Here is a 19,509-nt window from a genome sequence, read left to right as displayed (position 1 = left end):
AAAGTATTCTGATTCTTAATGTTTTAGGATACATGACCTGCCATTATCCAATGACACATCTGCTTACCTGTATCGTTTGCTCGTTTCTCCTTGTAGGAGCCATAATTAAATGTATTGAATTTTAATGATCACTGGGTTTTCATTTGTTTGGTTGCTATGGTGATGTGTAACGGGAGTCACGTGGGTGCTAGCGGTGACATTAAGAGGGCGTTGCCAGTCTGTCTTTCACTGGTTTGAGTTTGACAGAGAGGAGGGCTGGGTAGCCGTATTTTTTGTTGACCGCAGCACAACGAGTTTCCCCTTGTTGCATTAGAGCTGTGATGTTTTAAGAGTTTGAGCCGATCACATTGCTCTGTAAACTTTTCAAGCACTTTAATAAACAAGCAAGCAATTCCACCTCTCGCATTATTGCGTACAGTTGACAGCGCGTCAGGCAAATAGGCAGGCTCAGTCCCCGGCCTCTAGCGACTGTGGAAGTCACTACACTCCTCCTCTTCTTTTCTCTTTTTTTTAAACTTTAAAAACGGGTTGTGTGTGAGACTTTAAATCAACAAAATATAAAATATACATTTTAAATTGTTATTGATCCCTTTACCCCTGGTCCTAAAGTGTATATTTATTTTCTTACTCTTCTTATATTTATTGTTTGTTTACTTGCACTGCTGTAACTGGAGCCTCGTCGTCTCGTCTCTCTATATCAGGGCTGCCCAATCCCGGTCCTCGAGAGCTACCGTCCTGCAGCTTTTAGATGCATCCTTGTTCCCACACACCCGAATCAAGTGAATGGCTTGCTATCAGGCCTTTGCCAAACATGATGGCATGCTGAAGAGGTAATCAAACCATTTGATTCAGCTGTGTTGGAGTAGGGATGCATCTAAAAGCTGCAGGATAGTAGCTCTCGAGGACTGGGATTTTGCAGCCCTGCTCTATATACTGGACTGTATGAAGCGGAGATGACAATAAAGTTTACTTTGACTTCAGCAGCGAGCAGGCGCACCGAGGGCTCTCGCGCTCACATTTCGCGTATAGAATTTTGAAAAAACATCAGTGCAAATTATAAGTCTGCATCATGATGTCTGGTGTTTTCGTGTTGTTGGTTTGTTTTTATTTTGTTTTATTTTGCGAGTTGGTTATTAGATGCTGCTCCAGCCACCCAGAGAATCCCCCGCCGCCCCGCCCTCTCCTCCCTGTGCCGCAAGCAGCAGGCGCACCTCGCAAACGGAGGGCGCCCTTACTCCCAGCAAATGGGCGATAGAAAACCGATCGGTGCCTATGCCATTCCCAATATGCGCTGGCATGATGTCGGGGCAGCATGAGTACGAGCATTTTTTTTTTTTTTGCCGATGCCCGTGATGCCGCCCCCCACCACGATGCCGCCCCGGGCAACCGCCCGTGTCGCCCGTATCTAGAACCGCTACTGACTGTATTCTCCATATTTCAGCTTTTTCTCTCAAAATAATCCATTAAATATATTTTTCTTAATCTGGCCCTGATACTCCGTCGTACATGTTACCAGATGCACAAAGGGGAACTAAATGTAACTCTTGTCGTCTGCCGGAACTTCATCGCATAACACCAGGCGGAAGTAAACAAAGGCAAAGGGGCCATTACGTGTGTGGAGCGGACAGAATTCGGTTGTTGTGTGTGAGCCGAGTGTGTGAGCCGAGTGTGTGAGCAGAGTGTGTGAGCTGTGGCAGTAACAATGCCTTCAGTTCAGTCTCTGAGAGAGTTTATCAACGAGCGACTAACTGCTGCTGCTGAACAAATATTCTTGGAGTTTGAAAAAACGATCGTCCAGTACGAGGAAGAGATCGACCGTCAGCGCAGACTGCTGGATATCACCTGGAAACCCCAAATCAAGCTGCACAGGACAGGTGAGTGTCACTCTGAGGGAGGAGTGAACACATGAATGGGACTCACGGAGGATCCTCGTCGGTAGTGATGCGCGAACGAAGCTATGAACCAGTTTTGAACCACTTCTTCAGTTGTATTGAGAACGGGTTCATGTACTCAAAGCTTCATTTTAGTAGTGAAATAAGAGCCAGCAAAATCAATTTCTCAATAATCATGCGCTGATTATAAATGGGGTTTGTATGAATGATGTAAACATAATTGTGGAGAGATGGGGTGACAGGTCAGCTGATCTGTAAAGCTCTGTAATGTAATAGTTGGAAGAAGGCGACATGGAGGATGTGCCTGTGTCCGTGGGACGGGACAGTCAAAGATATTGACAAACCGTATTAATAATTAGCTACTTGTAACCTTACCTGTGTTGGGTGGACTTTGTGCAGGTGGAGCTGATGTTGAAGCATGATCAGTAGATATGTCCAGTGTGCGCTTCATCAGCGCTGCACATTCAGCAGTCAGTGGTCACATTTTGTCTTCACTGTGTTTGAATGGTTTTACATGTTGGGTTAAGCCAGACCTTCCCAAAGTGTGGGGCCCGCCCCCTTGGGGGGGCGCAGAGCCATTGCAGGGGGGGCGCGGTATGAAAAGGGAAGAAAAACCCCAAAAAACAACAACAAAACGCTTGGACACTGCTAGCACGGGGCCCACAGAAACGCAAAGCAGGAGATGAAGCATCGCTGAATATGTTTCCAAACCAACTTCATTCTAAGCCAAAGACTAGAAAATATGATGAAGCATATCTTCCCTTTGGTTTCACCTGCACAAGTGCCGAGGTAGGTCTCCCCTGCATAATTGCGTTTCCCTTCGTGGGGAGCACGCGCTGGGCTGTTCAAATCACGGACAAACAGTATCCCACATTCTTGATTTTTAGTTCACAAACACTTGTTGTAATGACTAACTACTCCTGACATTTTGGAGATGTTAGCTCTTTATACAGTAAAGTTACAGTGGAATACAAATAACATCAGGCTGATCCTGCCATGATTTGTTCCCCCTGTCTAAATCACAGACAAACAGTATCCCACAGCTGTTTATGTTTTTGAACCCATTTTGCACAGAGAGGCATTTTTTGAAAAATGTATTGATAGCAATGTTGAATATTATTACACAGGAAAAAAACAACAAAAAAACAACTACACGTAAAATAATTACACCGTGACGCCTCTGCCTTTGTAAATGGAGGGACAGTAACAAGCTGTGGCCTTCACATTTTTTTCTTTTTCAAAATCATACATTTAAAATGAATTGTCAAAACAAACTTTTTAAAGTGCACAACATTTTCAAGTTTCTGAGAAGAAAACCCTGATTTGCACAAAAGTTCAGCTATAAAACATAAAGACAAATTATTTCTCAACTTTCTGAAATCTGTAACCTTGTAGTGCAAAGTTTGCAAACCAATATAAAGTGACAAAATTAAGCATCAGGGTTGAACAGAACTCTGTTTAAGGCATTAAGCATAAATAAAAGTGCAAACAGAAAATGGCTACTTTGCAGAAGTAGACATGTTACTGTCAAATTTATAGGTTGAGTGCAAGGAAGACTAGTTGGTCAACTGTGTTTGGCTTAAGACATGACCTCTTACATGTGATGATGTTCCCACTCGCACTGAAAGCTCTTTCAGATGAAGAACTAGTAGCAGGAATGCACAAGTACGTTTTGGCCAGCCTGGCCACCAATGGAAAGTTTGTCTCATGCTGCTTCCACCATTCCAGCAGGTCAGTCTCTGAGTCAGGTCCAGGTGTCTGAAGATACATGGAGAGCTCCAGTTCAATAGATGCTCTGCTGGGTTGGGAGTGGGTGGTGGACTGACCTGCCTTTTTCAAGTAGTTACCTAAACTTTTCTTTTTCTTTGTGGGACAGGATCATCTTCAGCAGTTGGGGGTGAACTGGAGGCTGCTGGTGTTTGTCCACTTTCCCACATGCCAAAATGGCGAGGAAAAACTTATGAATCCAGTTCCTATTAAGTTACAACTATTTAATGATGATTAATTCTCCCGCACTCTTAACTACAGATGAATCAATCAACTAGGAAGGGACCGTAATCACCCGATTGTTGGTATTCTGTGCTTTGACTGGTGATTGGCCAGTCAGCCTCACATATGTCTAATCGCAAGCCAGTCCATTTCATGAATATGCAACACAAGCACAGCGGTGCACCCAAATTGTTGTGCACACTCAAAGTTCACTAAAGTAAACCACAAGGGGACCATTTATTGTTACAAATGTTTTTAGAATCCCTTTGTGGTTTACGAATTGGAGCTCCATTAAAAATATTTGTAACAACAAACCACTTCATATGTTTAAATCACCCTCACTCAGCTGAACATGAACATTTAAAATAAGCTAACAGATGCACAGTGCTTAAAGCTAAAGCTCAAAGCCATCCAGAAGTCAACAACCTTGTTACGAGCAGAGGATGAAACAGCTATGACGACTCATCCAGGGGGTCAAAAAGACCCCAGAACAACATCCAAAGAAATGCAGACTTCAGTTGCCTCAGTTAAGGTCACTGTTCATGACTCCACCATAAGAAAGAGGCTGGGCAAGAAGTTCCAAGATGAAAACCATTTCTCAGTAAAAGGAACATAAAGGCTGATCTCAGTTTTGCCAGAAAACATCTTGATGATCCCCAAGACTTTCGGGAAAATACTCTGTGGACTGACGAGACAAAGGTTGAACCTTTTGGAAGGTTTGAGTCCCGTTACATCTGACATAAAAGTAACACAGCGTTTCAGAAAGAGAACATCATACCAACAGTAAAATATGGGCTGTTTTGCTACCTCGGGAGCTGGAAGACCCTAGAATACCAGAATCAAAGGCTAGTACATAAATGTGCGCTTGGGATCAAGCTGTTAAAGTTCTATTGAAGAAAAGTATAGTTTGTTTTGTTTTGGAAAATATTCAAACTCATTGTAACTCAATTCAGATTTATTTATATACGGCCATATTACAACAAACCTCTCGTGGTGCTTTATATTGTAAGGTAAAGACCCTACAAAAATATAGAGAAAGCCCCAACAATAAGATAACGGGGCATTCATCACTGATTGATGAATAGTAAGATGCTTTAGCTTTATGAGGGGCTTTTTTGGTGATGAAAACAAACTCTTTGCAGTTTAAAGTCTGTCTGTCCTTACTGCTGGACTTCTGCTGATTTTGACAGTGTATTTGCTCCAGTGTGTTTTTCTGGTATCATATCTGTTTTCTTTGTGTCGTCTCCTTTTCTCACTCCAGATGTCCCACAGCAGCATGTCATTAAGGAGGAGAGGTTGTCATGGAGGAGCAGCTCTGTAACCAGGAGAGGAGTTCCAGTCTGAACCAGGAGGTACCTCAACCTCCACAGATTAAAGAGGAACAGGAGGAACTGTGCAGCAGTCAGGAGGGAGAGCAGCTTATATTGAAGGAAGAGATTAATACCCTTATAGTGACTACTGATTATGAAGAAAATGACCACAGTGAACCAGAACCAGATGGGGACCAGCTCCTCTCTCACAGCATTGCTGTAGCTGCGAGCCAGGATCAGGGAGAAAACAAGAGTGCAGATTCAGAACCAGCCGGATGTAGAAACAAAAGCAACAACAATGAAGAAGAACCCACTATGTCAGGAAGTCAGTGTAACGCTAATAAAAGTAGAGAGACTTTAAAATGTGATGTATGTGGAAAAGCCTTTAAGTATAATTATTTAATGAAGAGACATAATACAATCCACACAGGTGAGAGGCCATTCTCTTGCAAGTTGTGTGGGAAAATGTTCAGAAGTCATAGTTCTTTGGGGAAGCACATTAGAGCTCACAAAGGTGAGAAGCCATATCCTTGTAAAACGTGTGGGAAAATGTTTGCTTACAGTAGTGATTTATCGAAACACACAAGAATGCACACTGGTGAGAAGCCATATCCTTGTAAAACATGTGGGAAAATGTTTGGATATAGTAGTTCTTTATTGAAGCACATGAGAATTCATACAGGTGTTAAGCCATATCATTGTAAAACATGTGGGAAGACCTTCAGACGTAACTGTCATTTAACAGAGCACATTAGAACGCACACAGGTGAGAAACCATATCGCTGTAAAGCATGTGGGAAAAGGTTCATATCTAGTACTCATTTGTTGCGCCACATGAGAACGCACACTGATAGTTGTACTTTCGATTGAAGATATTATTGGCTAAGTGAGCTGCGTTGAGCTAAAAGAGGTTTATTTCACAAAATTTGCTTTTTTTACCTAGCTTAGTTATTCATTCCTCTTTCCGGTAGTGGGAGACATTATCTTAAGTTGTTTAACTCTCATCTTACATATTGGTTTCCATGTAGATCTGGGGGGGTAACTTTTGCTGAACACATGACCTGGTTAAGAGCAGGCAATTTTCAGAGTTTCAGTTTAACCAGACTGTTGCCACATATTTGTGTACTAATTTAGTATGCAGAAAATGTAGAAATGTTGCTAGACTTGATTCTAATCTGTTGGTAGGTCTCGTTTACAGTGACTGAATTGTAGCTATTAGAACACAAAAACAATAAAAATATATTTAAATTTGCAATAAAGTAAAGCAAAAAATGTAGTAGCTTTCAGTTTCAGGGCTCTAACGTGCAGCTCTTACTTTAGAAATGAACAGCAGCACTGAGACCACACTCAAAGGTAAAATAATTAAGACACATTAAAATGTTTATTTTATTTTATTTTATATTTTTATTTTCTTCATAGATTTTTAATCACTTTATCATCATCTGTTCATGCCTGAAACAGAAGCCCGGGTTAAATGTAAAGTTCACATCCACTGTTGTACAACCATTTTTTTCTGACTGGGATTTTGGTTTTGTTGAGTCAATTAACACAAAGGCAGCCTGGCTGTGTTGAACTTCATTCATAGTCTATCCCTCAGGTTAGAAGTCGTAGTCTTTTTAGAGAACAGTGTCTCGGAAGGCGACCCTGAAAAAACGTGTGAGGTTCAGAGTTGCGCTTTTAGAGTTGAGCCACCTTTGGCCGGTGTTCCAGTTACACTGTGAGATCAGTCTGACCTATCCAGCTGTCAAACTGCACTGTGATCAGTTTCTTATGTTTTTCTTCATTTTTTTTCTTTGCTCTGTATTGAAAAAAAAACCTACTGTGTTGTTTAATTAAATTTTACAATTATGAAGTAAAACAAACATGCATCTGAGCTGCTTGTTTTTTATCCATCTAAAACTCTGCCAAAGTTTCTGTGGGAGAAAGCTGGAGTACCCAGAGAGAACCCATACACACAAGGTGGCCCAAGCCCACTAGGAACACCTTTTTTAATAAATTGATGGTGGCACTTTTTTTAGGATATTTATTTTTATTTAACCTTTTTTTTTTTTTTTTTAATGTTGATGCTTTTGTTTTCTTTATTTGGCCCTTGCAGTAATAAATGCTTCAAGTCTCAAAAATAAATTCTTCACAGTGTGGCTCAAAGATATCAAATCTCATGAACTCTTAACTTTGTCAGAATCAGAAAGGGTTTTATTGCCAAATGTTGAGCAGGTTTACAACATTAGGAAATTGCTGCGGTACTTAGCCCAAAACATACTGTCAGACAGCGCTTAAATAAACATAAAAATAAAACTTAAAAGTGCTAAGTGGATAGATATATACATGAATGCAGGTGGTGATCAGTGCAAAAATGGAATGATGCAGTGAACACAGTGTAGGGTCATGTGTTAGTGGTGCGAACAGTCATATGGTTATTGTTCATGAGGGTGAGAAGGGTCAGCTGTGATCCGAGCTGCACGCCCCAGTGTCCTGGAGGTGTACAGGTCCTGCAGAGATGGGAGTCTGCAGCCAATCACCTTCTTAGCAGAGTGCACAACATGCTGCAGTCTCTGTTTGTCCCTGATAGTGGCTCCAGCGTACCACACGGTGATGGAGGAGGTGAGGATGGACTCGATGATTGCGGTGTAGAATTGCATCATCGCCTGTGTTGACAGGTTGAATTTCTTCAGCTGCCTCAGGAAGTACATCCTCTGCTGGGCTTTCTTAATGACGGAGGTGATGGTGGGCTTCCACTTCAGGTCCTGGGTGATGGTGGTGCCCAGGAAGTGGAATGAGTTCACAGAGGTGATGAGGGTGTCAGTCAGGATGATGGGGGGAGTGGGGCTGTGTGCTTCCTGAGGTCCACAATAATCTCCACTGTCTTCTGGGCATTCAGCACCAGGTTGTTGTGGCTGCACCAGGACACCAGACGTTCAACCTCCCTTCTGTAGGCAGACTCATCCCCGTCCGAGATGAGTCCAATAACGGTGGTGTCATCTGCAAACTTGATTAGCTTGACAGACTGGTGGGTGGAGGTGCAGCAGTTAGTGTACAGGGGAAGAGCAGCGGAGAAAGAACACAGCCCTGAGGGGCGCTGGTGCTGATGGTCCGGGAGTCCGAGACGTTCTTTCCCAGCCTCACATGCTGCTTCCTGTCCGTCAGGAAGTCAGTGATCCACAGACAGATGGGATCAGGCACATTCATCTGGGAAAGCTTGCCTTGGAGATGGTCTGGAAGGATGGTGTTGAAGGCAGAGCTGAAGTCCACAAACAGGATCCTGGCGTAGGTTCCTGGGGAGTCCAGATGCTGCAGGATGAAGTGTAGAGCCATGTTGATAGCATCGTCTACAGACCTGTTGGCTCTGTATGCAAACTGCAGGGGGTCCAGGAGGGGGGCCGTGAGGGTCTTGAGGTAGGAGAGAATCAGGCGCTCAAATGACTTCATGACCACAGATGTCAGAGCCACAGGTCTGTAGTCATTTAGTCCAGTGATCCTTGGTTTCTTGGGGACAGGGATTATGGTGGAGGACATGACATGCCTGCAGTGAGGGGTTGAAAATGCCAGAAAACACTGGGGCCAGCTCGTTTACACAGTGTCTGAGGGTGGCAGAAGACACACCGTCTGGGCCAGGAGCTTTCCGAGCATTCAGATTCTTAAACTGCTTCCTCACATCTGCTTCATGAATTTGAAGGGTTGTAGTGGGAGCTGTTGGAGGGGCTGTTGGAGGTGTGAAGGCTGCTTGATGGCTCGTCAAAACGGCAGTAAAAGTCGTTAAGGGTGTTGGCCAAGAGCAAGTCATCAGTGGAGTGGGGGGTTTTAGGCTTGTAGTTGGTGATATTCCTAAAACTTTTCCACACAGAGGCCGAGTCGTTCTCTGAGATCTGCTGCTGCATCTTCTCAGAGTGCAGATGTTTAGCAATGTCCACTTCTTTAGTGAACCTGTACTTGGCCTCTCTGTAGCAGTCCCTGTCTCCGCTTCTGAATGCCTTTCTCTTTTCCAGCCACAGCTTTTTGAGTTTAGGAGTAAACCAGGGTTTGTCATTGTTATAACTCACCCTGGTGCATGATGGCACAATGCTGTCCTCACAGAAGTGGATATAGTAGGTGACAGTGTCCGTAAACTCATCCAAGCTGTTAGAAGCAGCCTTCATTGTGTCCCAGTCTGTAGACTCCAAACACGTGCGAAGCTCCTCCACCCTAACCCTAACCCATCAAAGAGAAATTCTCCAAAGGCGTGCCAGCTGAATCCCTACATGGACACATTCATTCCAGAGAAACGCTGTTGCTGCGCTGGAGCCACACCTAACCTACAACACAAACTTAAAACATGAAGGAAATGTTAAAAACGTTCCAGCTCACCTGGCCAATGCTAAAGCATCCTTAGCTTAGCATGAAGTCAAAATTAGAACAGTAAGACTGCAATTTGTTTTGTAATTCTGTCTTCCTGTTTCATTATTACCTCTGCTGATGAACACAGAGAAAATAATAAATGTTGTTTTGGGGCATGTTTGTTTCAAAGCATGACATTCCTGTGTTCTGGTGTCCACAAAGCTCACACACAATATGTTGCAGGGCAGGTGAACATGCATTTTTCCAACAATGATTCACACTTGGACTTTGCAGCTGTCGTGTCTCTGGCTCAGCTCTCTCAGGTCCCTAGCAGTGTTACTGTGAAGTGCTTTACTGTGTGTTTGTAAGTTTTCTCCCCAACAAACACAACAATGTCAACGAAACGTTTAGCACCATCAAATGCAACCGTGGGTGTCTTAGGTTTCATTCTATAATGTATTACAGAATAAAAAGGATTGAACTTTGAGAGAATTTAAACGAGAGAAAAGTGTGAAAATGTTCATGCCTGTCTGAGAAAAGTGTATAAAGTGTGTAGTGAGGGGTTTTCCAGCCTTAAAACATCTATAATAATTGTAAAAAAATAAAGTTGGCTACTACGCAGATTTCACCTGTTGCGGGTTATTTTTGGAACGTAACTCCCGCAATAAACGAGGGACCACTGTACTATATTTCACTGGCAAATATCGGAAGGACCCACAGAATTTGGTCCCGATGAAAAGTGGAGGAGTGCATCGATCAGACACTGAAATGAAAAATGTAAAAAGAAGAGAGAAAATAATAGGCCTTAACGCTTTTCATCAAGGTGATCAAACGAGTAAAAACAATGTAGACTGTAATCCTGACTGGAGAGCAGTTTAACAGTGTGTGGCTCCCTCTAGTGGATGTTGTGGAGTATTCTGTTGTCTTTGCTCCAAAGGTTTTTGTACAGAGTTTTGGTGTTTCCTGTCACTGTGGGCTGCAGAGCACAGTAGTACACAGCAGAGTCAGACAGCTGAAGCTTCTGGATCTTCAGAGGAACTGATCTGATGCTGGAATCCAGTGTGGATGAAAATCTGCCTCCAGCCTCTGTTTTCCCTTCACCAATCCTAAAGCGGCTCAGGATGAATTTGAGGCTTTTATGTCCATCCTGTTTGTACCAGTACAGATAATGATTATCTCCACTGGTGTTATAGAGACAGTGAAGTGTTACTGTGCCTCCTGCAGCAGCAGTCTCTTCTCCTTTTGCTTGCAGCACGTTGTCTTTTTGTGCTCTGCATTCTGTAAAACACCAACAAACAGTATCAGTGTGCTGTTAAAGAATCATGTCAATGTTGGATTGATATCAAAGAAACAGAGTTGTGTTCATACCGAGGCACATAGCAGCCAGCAGCACTGAGATGAACAGAGGCGTCATATCTGCAGTGTAGAGTAACTGTGAGCTACAGCAAGTATAAAGAAGCTGTGATCTCTCTGTTTAGTCTTCATCAACACTAAGTTGGTGGATTAGAAGGAGGAGCCTGATCACAGTGACAGGACTCATTCACAGCCCTGTGTTATTCCCCCTGCTGACAGCTTTACACTCAGCACGTCTTTCTGCTGCTCTGCTTTCATTGGAGATCTTGCAGCAGGAAGTCTATAAACTGAAATCTATCCGTTGGTGGCTTGATCTACTGCTCCTTCAATGCACATGTTGAAGAGTCCTTGGATAAGACACTTAAGTAGATCACCAGTGTGTGTGAATAGGTGAATGTAGCTTGTAGTGTTCAGCACTGCGTGTTGTAGTGTGTAAAGGTAGAAAATCTGAATAGAAACAAAGTTAAAACTCTGCTGAAAGCCAAGATTAGGAAGGAAATGATAAGCATTATACTCAGGGTCAGCTAGAAAAGTCAAGTCTGTCACTTCAGCAGAGGAGATCTCCAGATTAACTCGATTTCTCTCCTTGTTCAGTGCAGCAGTCAGTCGAGGGTTTGGGGGGGTTGCTCTCACCACACTCCGCTCACTTGTATCAGTGATGAGGAGAAGGAACCGAGGAGCTGATCCAGGATCCTGTTGATACCACTGGACCTTATCAGCTTTAACTGTTTGACAGTTTTTCATGTTTTCAGAGGATAAATGTTGGATCTGATGTTCACAGCTGTTCTTTCTGTCAGCTCCAACCTGTCTGATCGTTGTCCTCTGAGCTCTCTCATCATCAAACTAAAGCTCACTGGTTTTAGTTTCACACAATCAAACAATGGTTATGGCAAAAGGATATTAAATTTAATTTGAGCAGTTTAATTTTTTTTTGGATGGATCTGTTTTCTCTTCGCACTGTAGCCTTGCTGCTCAGAATCTGTTGACTTACTGCAACAGTGAGTTTAAAAATGTACACATAGGAACTAAAGACAACACCTGTGCTCTGCCGGAACCTCACCACGTGACACCAGGCGGAAGAAAACAAAGGAAAGGCGCTAATACCGTTAGCTTTCTAAGTGTGTGACCGAACAGAGAGTTTGTCGTGTTGTGCTGTGTGTGAGCTGAGTGTGTGAGCTGTGGCAGTAACAATGCCTTCAGTTCAGTCTCTGAGAGAGTTTATCAACGAGCGACTAACTGCTGCTGCTGAACAAATATTCTTGGAGTTTGAAAAAACGATCGTCCAGTACGAGGAAGAGATCGACCGTCAGCGCAGACTGCTGGATATCACCTGGAAACCCCAAATCAAGCTGCACAGGACAGGTGAGTGTCACTCTGAGGGAGGATCCTGATCACAGCTCTGCGGGACATTTATGATTGTGAGGACTTTTTGGAGATGTGAGCTAACAAAGAGCAAACAGAGGACAGGACTGCACTGTGCTCCATTCAAACAGCAGGCGCTGAAATCAGCCTGGATTTGAGCTTTTAGTCAGAATTTTCTCTCTTGATTATTTAGTGAAACAAAGTTAGGATTAGGAGATTTGTGAGTCTGGTTCAGAGGGGGACCCATGTGCCGAAAAGCTCCCGGAAGAGTCGTGATTGGACTCCGCCCTGGGCCGTTTCCTCCCCGCTCTGTCCCTCTTTTCCTTTCTTTGGAATAATTCATGTAAAGCTTTGAAATCAGGCCGGATTTGAGTATTTTATTCAACCTGAATCCATCACTGAATGAGTTTGTTTAGGCGGAATCATTTTAAGCAGCTTCGTGTTTCCTGTAAAAGTTTTTTTTAAGTGAACTTTATTTATCAATAACAATATAAACAAATAAGGCACCATTAGTTGTGCAATACATCTGTATATACACAAGGTTGAGCATTACAACGAGAGAGAGAGAGAGACAGAGGAAAGAGGGCGATATAAGAGAACACAGGCACCAACAGTGTGAACAAAAAGCAAAATCAAGATCTGCATCCAGGGCTGGACTGGGACAAAAAAATCGGCCGAGCATTTTGGCTAGAGACTGGCCCCCCAGGTATCAAAGGTCAAAGTCACAACGTAACAAAAAGTCTTTTCCACCCATTTTAACCAAAAATCACATTGGGAATAACATTCTGAAAGAAGTCTTTGTTCTTAATGAAGGATCATTTCAATTTTAACCAGTGGCATTAGTCCTGCCCTCTTCATAGTTTTTAGCCTCGTCATTCTTCATTATATATTGACATTTGTTCCTCCATATGAACTTAAAATTAAGATTATTTATATATTTAATAGGGCTGTGCGATATGACCAAAATCTCATATCCCGATATAAAATGTATTTTGTAACGTATTCCGTTAAGTTACTCAATGAGAGTAACGCATTCTGAATACTTTGGATTACTTAATATATTATCATGCTTTTTACAACTACATGAATGTACTATTGCTGTGTGATTTATTACTATTACTTAAGGTTATCCGCCATACCAATACCAACTAGATTTTTAAATCTTAATATATAATGAGTAACAGTAGGTGGACATTAGGTAAGGCTGCACTTTTTGCAGCGATCTCGTATAGAAAACTATTCCGCGCGTATATAAAACAGGTCCGCGGCTCCAAACCGTAGTAAAGTGGTGGTGGTCAGAGGGCCCGGTGGCGCCAGTGTCCGGCAGCCTCGCCTCTGTCAGTGCGCCCCAGGGTGGCTGTGGCTACAACGTAGCTTGCCATCACCAGTGTGTGAATGTGTGCGTGAATGGGTGAATGACTGGATATGTAAAGCGCTTTGGGGTCCTTAGGGACTAGAAAAGCGCTATATAAATACAGGCCAATACAGGCCATTTAAAGGGACCTCTGGCTAATACGTCGGGTTTGTGTCGGGCTCGTAGCCGAAAACTAGCTTTACTTTGTTTTCTGGGTCAACTTTGCTAGCGAGAGACAGAGAGAGGCGTTGAAAGGCTGCTCCAACTGAGCTTATTGTTTTGGAGGAAAACACGAACACAGTGTACAGTCGAGTCTTAATAGCTTACTTACAACTGGGCTCATCAGGCACTCTTTTTGGCTGCAGTGGTTATTATTATATTTACATGCTTCCAGCTCCCGTTTCTGCTCGGTGACAGCTCGTACTTTTCCTTTTTCTCCCTCCCTCGCTCACAGACACATAACGGGTATGGCAGTCCATTCTCCCTGCAGCACGGACTACACTGCCCATGAGGCTACATGCTTTAGGGCTATGCCTGTAACACTCTGCCTATTAACTTCATATTAAGTCATTTTTTGAATAATAATTAAAAAAATATTTCTTCACGTCATTATGCGGGCTGCAATTAGAGGTGACATGGACCACGAGATTGACGAGATTGAGACACAGGCATTAGAGCCTCTCAATGCATGTTTTTGTTTGGGTTTCCACCAGTGTGGAATTACCAGAAATAGAGAGGGCATAGCCTAACATATGAAACAGGAAAAGACCACTGTGTAATCCATTTATTTCAACAAAGTAACTATATTCTGAAAAACAATTTTTTTTTTAATGGTTACTGTAACGGAATACAGTTACTCATATTTTGTATTTTAAATACATAACGCCAGAACATGTATTCCGTTGCTCCCCAACACTGGTTATCTGGCTTATTATGGCTTTTAAAGTAATGATTAAATTACTGCCACCTTAAAGGCCTGTGGTACAAAGCTTATTAGTAGAGAGACTTACCATATTTACTGCCGAGTCTTGTCCCATGGAGGTGTTCCGTGGAGGAGCCACCTCCATGGGACAAGACTCAGCTGTACATCTGCATCTTAATGACAAAGGTCACTCTTTTGAGGATGCCAATGTACATATATTGGACAGAGAAGACACATGGTTTGAAAGAGGAGTAAAAGAAGCTATTTACGTCCACTGTGAGCAACCATCTTTGAACAGAGGCGGTGGTTTATGACACCAACTGTCTGCCATCTATAATCCAGTTTTGAGATACTTCCCAGACTGTCCTCAGGAAATCACATGATAGGGTGGGGCCAGGTTTCACAATGAGCTCACCCGAAACCTTGGCTGAGTGTGACCTACACCTGTTTTCACACCTTGGCTCATGTGATTGGGTAGAGGATCATTAGGGGTTCCATTGTCCCTTTTGGAGGGATACTCCCACAGGGTTTAAATCTGGGACTCTCCACCATTTGACCCTAGAACTGAAGGAGCTTCTCGGATGAGAGGTGAAACGTCTTCAAGTAACTTATAGAAGTCCAGACACTTTTCTTTCCAAGCTCCTTAGACCACTGAGGCAGTTAAACAACTCCTTGGTGGCAGAGCCCCTGGGGGGGATGAGGTCCACCCTGACTTCCTGAAGGCTCTGGATGTTCGAGGGCTGTCCTGGTTAACACGCCTCTACAATGTTGCATGGAGATCTGGGGCAGTACCCCTGGATTGGCAGACCGGGGTGGTGTTTCCCATCTTTAAGAAAGGGGACGGGAGGGTATGTTCCAACTGTACGGGAGTCACACTCCTCAGCCTCCATGGGAAGGTCTATGCCAGGATGCTGGAAAGGAGAGTCCGTCCGTTAGTCGAACCTCGGATACAGGAGGAACAATGCTGTTTTCGTCCTGTTTTCACCTATGGTCACGAGCTGTGGGTAGTGACCAAAAGAACGAGATTGCGGATACAAGCGGTGGAAATGGGCTTCCTCTAAAGAGTGGCTAGCCTCTCACTTAGAGAGAGGATGAGAAGTTCAGCCATCCGAGAGGGGCTCAGAATAGAGCCGCTGCTCCTCCACATCGAAAGGAGCCAATTTAGGTGCTTGGGCATCTGACAAGGATACGTCCTGGGTGAGGTGTTCCGGTCATGTCCCACTGGGAGGAGGCCCCAGGGCAGACCCAGGACACGCTGGAGAGATTATATCTCTCAGCTGGCCTGGGAACGCCTTGGTGTTTCCTCGGACAAGCTGGAGGAAGTGGTTTGGGAGAGGGAGGTCTGGGCATCTCTGCTTGTGCTGCTGCCCCCTCGACACAGCCCTGGTTAAACGGAAGATGGATGGATGGATGGACAGTTATAAACATTTTTCTCTAATTGTTAAAACCGTTGTTTTGTACAAAGGTTTTCGAACCAAAGGATATTTTGTAAACCCAGTCCTCAGTTGGACTTTTATTTATTTTTTTTTAATTTTACATTTTTAAATATAGCAAAAATAAAATTAATCAGTACACACACACACACACACACACACACACACACACACACACACACACACACACACAAAGTTACTATAACTAATAACAGGAGATACATGGAGATACATTTTATCCTCTTTGCTGGTTGATGTAAACAGCCCACAATAAAGTAGGCTGGTTTACATTAGTGTCCACAGATTTGTTTTTGTTTCAGCCATTGTTTCACCTGGGAATTAAAAAACGCTGATCTGTTGACATTTAGGATTAGGAAAACGAGAATTGACCAAATAATGTTTTGTATTTTGGTAGTTAGCAGTGTCCATGAGCTGCTCTTCTTATCTGTGCTGCTATTAAAATCATTCTGCTCACTAACTCTGGGACAAGGCCATTGATACATTTAAAACTCAGTTTTAAAAAAAAGAGCGAAAGGAATCATTGGCTCAACAGTGCTTGGACTTTTTGTCAGGCTGGCTACAGTGCTAAAGAGAAACCGTTCATTTTATTCTCAGGTAAATAATACGATGTTCTAGCTTCATGGAGTGCTTTTTTAAAGAGGGGAAACATTTTTTTTCCAACATCAGCTTGTAGTTTAATGTTGGTTTACCCTTATTGCTGTTCTTTAGTTGATTTGACAGTAAATTTGCTTCTGTTTTTCTGGTATCATATCATATCAGTTTCTTTGTGTTGTCTCCTTTTGTTCCTCCAGATGTCCCACAGCAACATGTTCTTAAGAAGGAGGAGGTACCGACTAAGCAGCAGGTCTGTAATCAGGAGAACAACTCCAGTCTGGAACAGGGGGAACCAGAATCTCCACAGATTAAGGAGGAACCGGAGGAACTCTCCAGCAGTCAGGAGGGAGAGCAGCTTGTACTGAAGGAGGAGACGGATACCTTTATGGTGACTGCTACTTGTGACAAAAGTGACCAAAACGAAACAGATGGGCAGCAGCTCCTGTTTCTTAGCTCTGCTGTAGCTGAGAACCAAGATCAGAGACGAAGCGAGAAACTCGATTCAGAATCAATTCGATTTACGAACAAAAGTCACAAGAATGAAGAAGACTCGACAGCATCAGGGAGTAGGTGTAACTCTGATAAAAGTAAAAAGTATTTAAAATGTGATGTTTGTGGAAAGGTATTCCGGTATAATTATGAAATGACAAGACATTATAGAATCCACACAGGCGAGAAACCGTTTTCATGCACTATTTGTGGTAAAGGTTTCGTATGTACTGGCTCTTTGGCAAAGCACAGAAGAGCTCACACAGGTGAGAAGCCTTATCCTTGTACAACATGTGGGAAAATGTTTGCTTATAACAGTGATTTACTGAAGCACCTGAAGACGCACACTGGTGAGAAACCATATCATTGTAAAACATGTGGGAAAATGTTTGGCTACAATAGTTCTTTGTTGAAACACATGGGAATTCACACAGGCGTGAAACCACATCATTGTAAAACGTGTGGGAAAATGTTTGCTTCTAATAGTGATTTAGTGAAACACACCAGAATGCACACTGGTGAGAGACCATATCACTGTAAAACATGTGGGAAAGTATTTGGATATAGTAGTTCCTTATTGAAACACATGAGAATGCATACAGGTGTTAAACCATATCATTGTAAAACATGTGGGAAATCGTTCAGCACTAACTCTATGTTGACAGAGCACATAAGAACACACACAGGCGAGAAACCATATGGATGTAAAACATGTGGGAAAATGTTTAACTCTAGATCTCATTTGTTGCGCCACATGAAAACTCACGCTAAGCAGTGCGCTATCGATACAAGATTATTGGCTCAGTGAGCTGCATTGAGCTAAAAGTCAGAGGTTTGTGTCACAAAATTTGCTTTTTTAAGTCTGGCTTTAATTGCCCTGTTCAGGAATGAATAATTGAAAGAGGTATGAATATAAATATTGATTTAAAGGTCATGGTAACTTACACTGAACACATAACTTGTTAAAAAGCAGGTAAAGTTGAGAGGTTTAACTGGAATGTGCATGTATTCATTTAGTATGCAGAAAACGTAGAAGTGTTGTTATACTTGATTCTAATCTGCTGCTAAATCTTTTGCACTAATTTAATTTTAGCTATTAGAAGATGGATCACAAAAACAATACAATGAATTTAGTTTGGAACAAAGTAAAGAAAATATTTTCTTAGGCTTTGGAACTATAAGCTTTAACGTTTAAATGGGTCCAGTTTAAAGTATCAGAGCTCTAGAGAGAGCCAAGCGCACACTCTTTTGTCATACTTTCAGCAAGTGTTTTATTGGTATATTTTTTTTATGTTCTCTATAAATTTTTAATCATTTTATCGTCATCTGATAATGTCTGCGTTTATTCTGACTGGAATTTTAGTTTTGTTAATTCAGTTTATATAAAGGAAGTCTGGCTGTGTTAATCTCCATTGATAGTATATGCTTTCTTTTTCTGAGGAGGGGGGGGTGGGGGGTTGCTCTGTTTCGGCAAACTGAAATCTAGGAGCTGTTTCTATGTTTTTCCATCTACAGCTTAAACATGATGCTGTCCACTGTGGTGATGATGTGGCTGCCAACCAGTTACACTTTCACCTGTGGTCAATATAATCACTATTTAGAACAACATCCATGTCTTTGGACTGTGGGAGGAAGCTGGGGTACCCAGAGAGAACATGCAGACTCCACACAGGGAGGCCTGAGCCAACCAGGACCTTACTGTGAGGGGACGGTGCTAACCACGGCACCACCGTGCTGCTAGTTTCTTTTTGAATATATAGAAGATGTTTGTTTTGTTTTAATTGGGATGGTCTTTTATATTGATATTTGTTTTGTTTATTTAGCTCATTTAGTGCATTTACATTAATTTACTGGTATTTTTAAGTTGTTTAAGAATCTAGACTTGCTGTGAGAACCTCAGGTTCAAAGATAGGTAGGCAGGTATAAGCGTACAATTTTCATTTGTTGTTCTGCAAGTATTAAATAAAGCATTAAACCTGTAGTTAAACTCTCCTGTACTATTCTTCACTTATAAAGTTCTGTACATAAAATAAGTTAAAAACAACAGAATAACAGAAAACAGCAAAAGTAAATAAAAAAAATACATTATACATAAAAATTAAAACAGCCCTATATTAAAAAAGAAAACAAGATAGAACAGCATAGAATCAACTAAAAACAACGAAAATAAAAACCAACATCTCACGTGGTGTCAAAGGCCAGGGTAAAGAGGTGGGTTTTCTGGAGTGACTTAAAAACAGGTAGGGAAGTGACCTGTCTAATCTCTAAAGGGAGATCGTTCCACAGTTTGGGAGCTGATACAGCAAAAGCACGATCTCCTCTAAGTTTACACCCAGTCCTGGGTACATTCAGGAGGAGCTGATCAGCTTACCTGAGAGAACGGGTAGGTGTATAAGGCTGTAGCAGCTCAGAGAGATAAGATGGGGCTAGGCCATGGAGAGCTTTAAAAGCAAATAAAAGAAGTTTAAAATGAATCCTA

The 19,509-nt window shown here is 42.4% G+C and overlaps 1 protein-coding gene across 1 annotated transcript; it reads left to right on the top strand.

Moving 5' to 3' along the window:
• Positions 1-1,139: 1,139 nt before the first annotated feature.
• LOC134616222 (zinc finger protein ZFP2-like) lies at positions 1,140-18,976 on the top strand. The gene is made up of 4 exons (XM_063460949.1): positions 1,140-1,874; positions 5,143-6,050; positions 12,032-12,217; positions 16,739-18,976. Exons 2-4 carry the CDS (start codon positions 5,183-5,185, stop codon positions 17,836-17,838), a joined length of 2,154 nt encoding a protein of 717 aa, XP_063317019.1. The 5' UTR covers positions 1,140-1,874; positions 5,143-5,182; the 3' UTR covers positions 17,839-18,976.
• The last annotated feature ends 533 nt before the right edge of the window (positions 18,977-19,509 follow it).

This window comes from Pelmatolapia mariae, linkage group LG18 (genome assembly GCF_036321145.2).
Source record: "Pelmatolapia mariae isolate MD_Pm_ZW linkage group LG18, Pm_UMD_F_2, whole genome shotgun sequence".
Lineage (NCBI taxonomy): Eukaryota > Metazoa > Chordata > Actinopteri > Cichliformes > Cichlidae > Pelmatolapia > Pelmatolapia mariae.
Note: the sequence above shows the minus strand (reverse complement) of the source record. Positions and strands in the feature narration are given on the sequence as shown.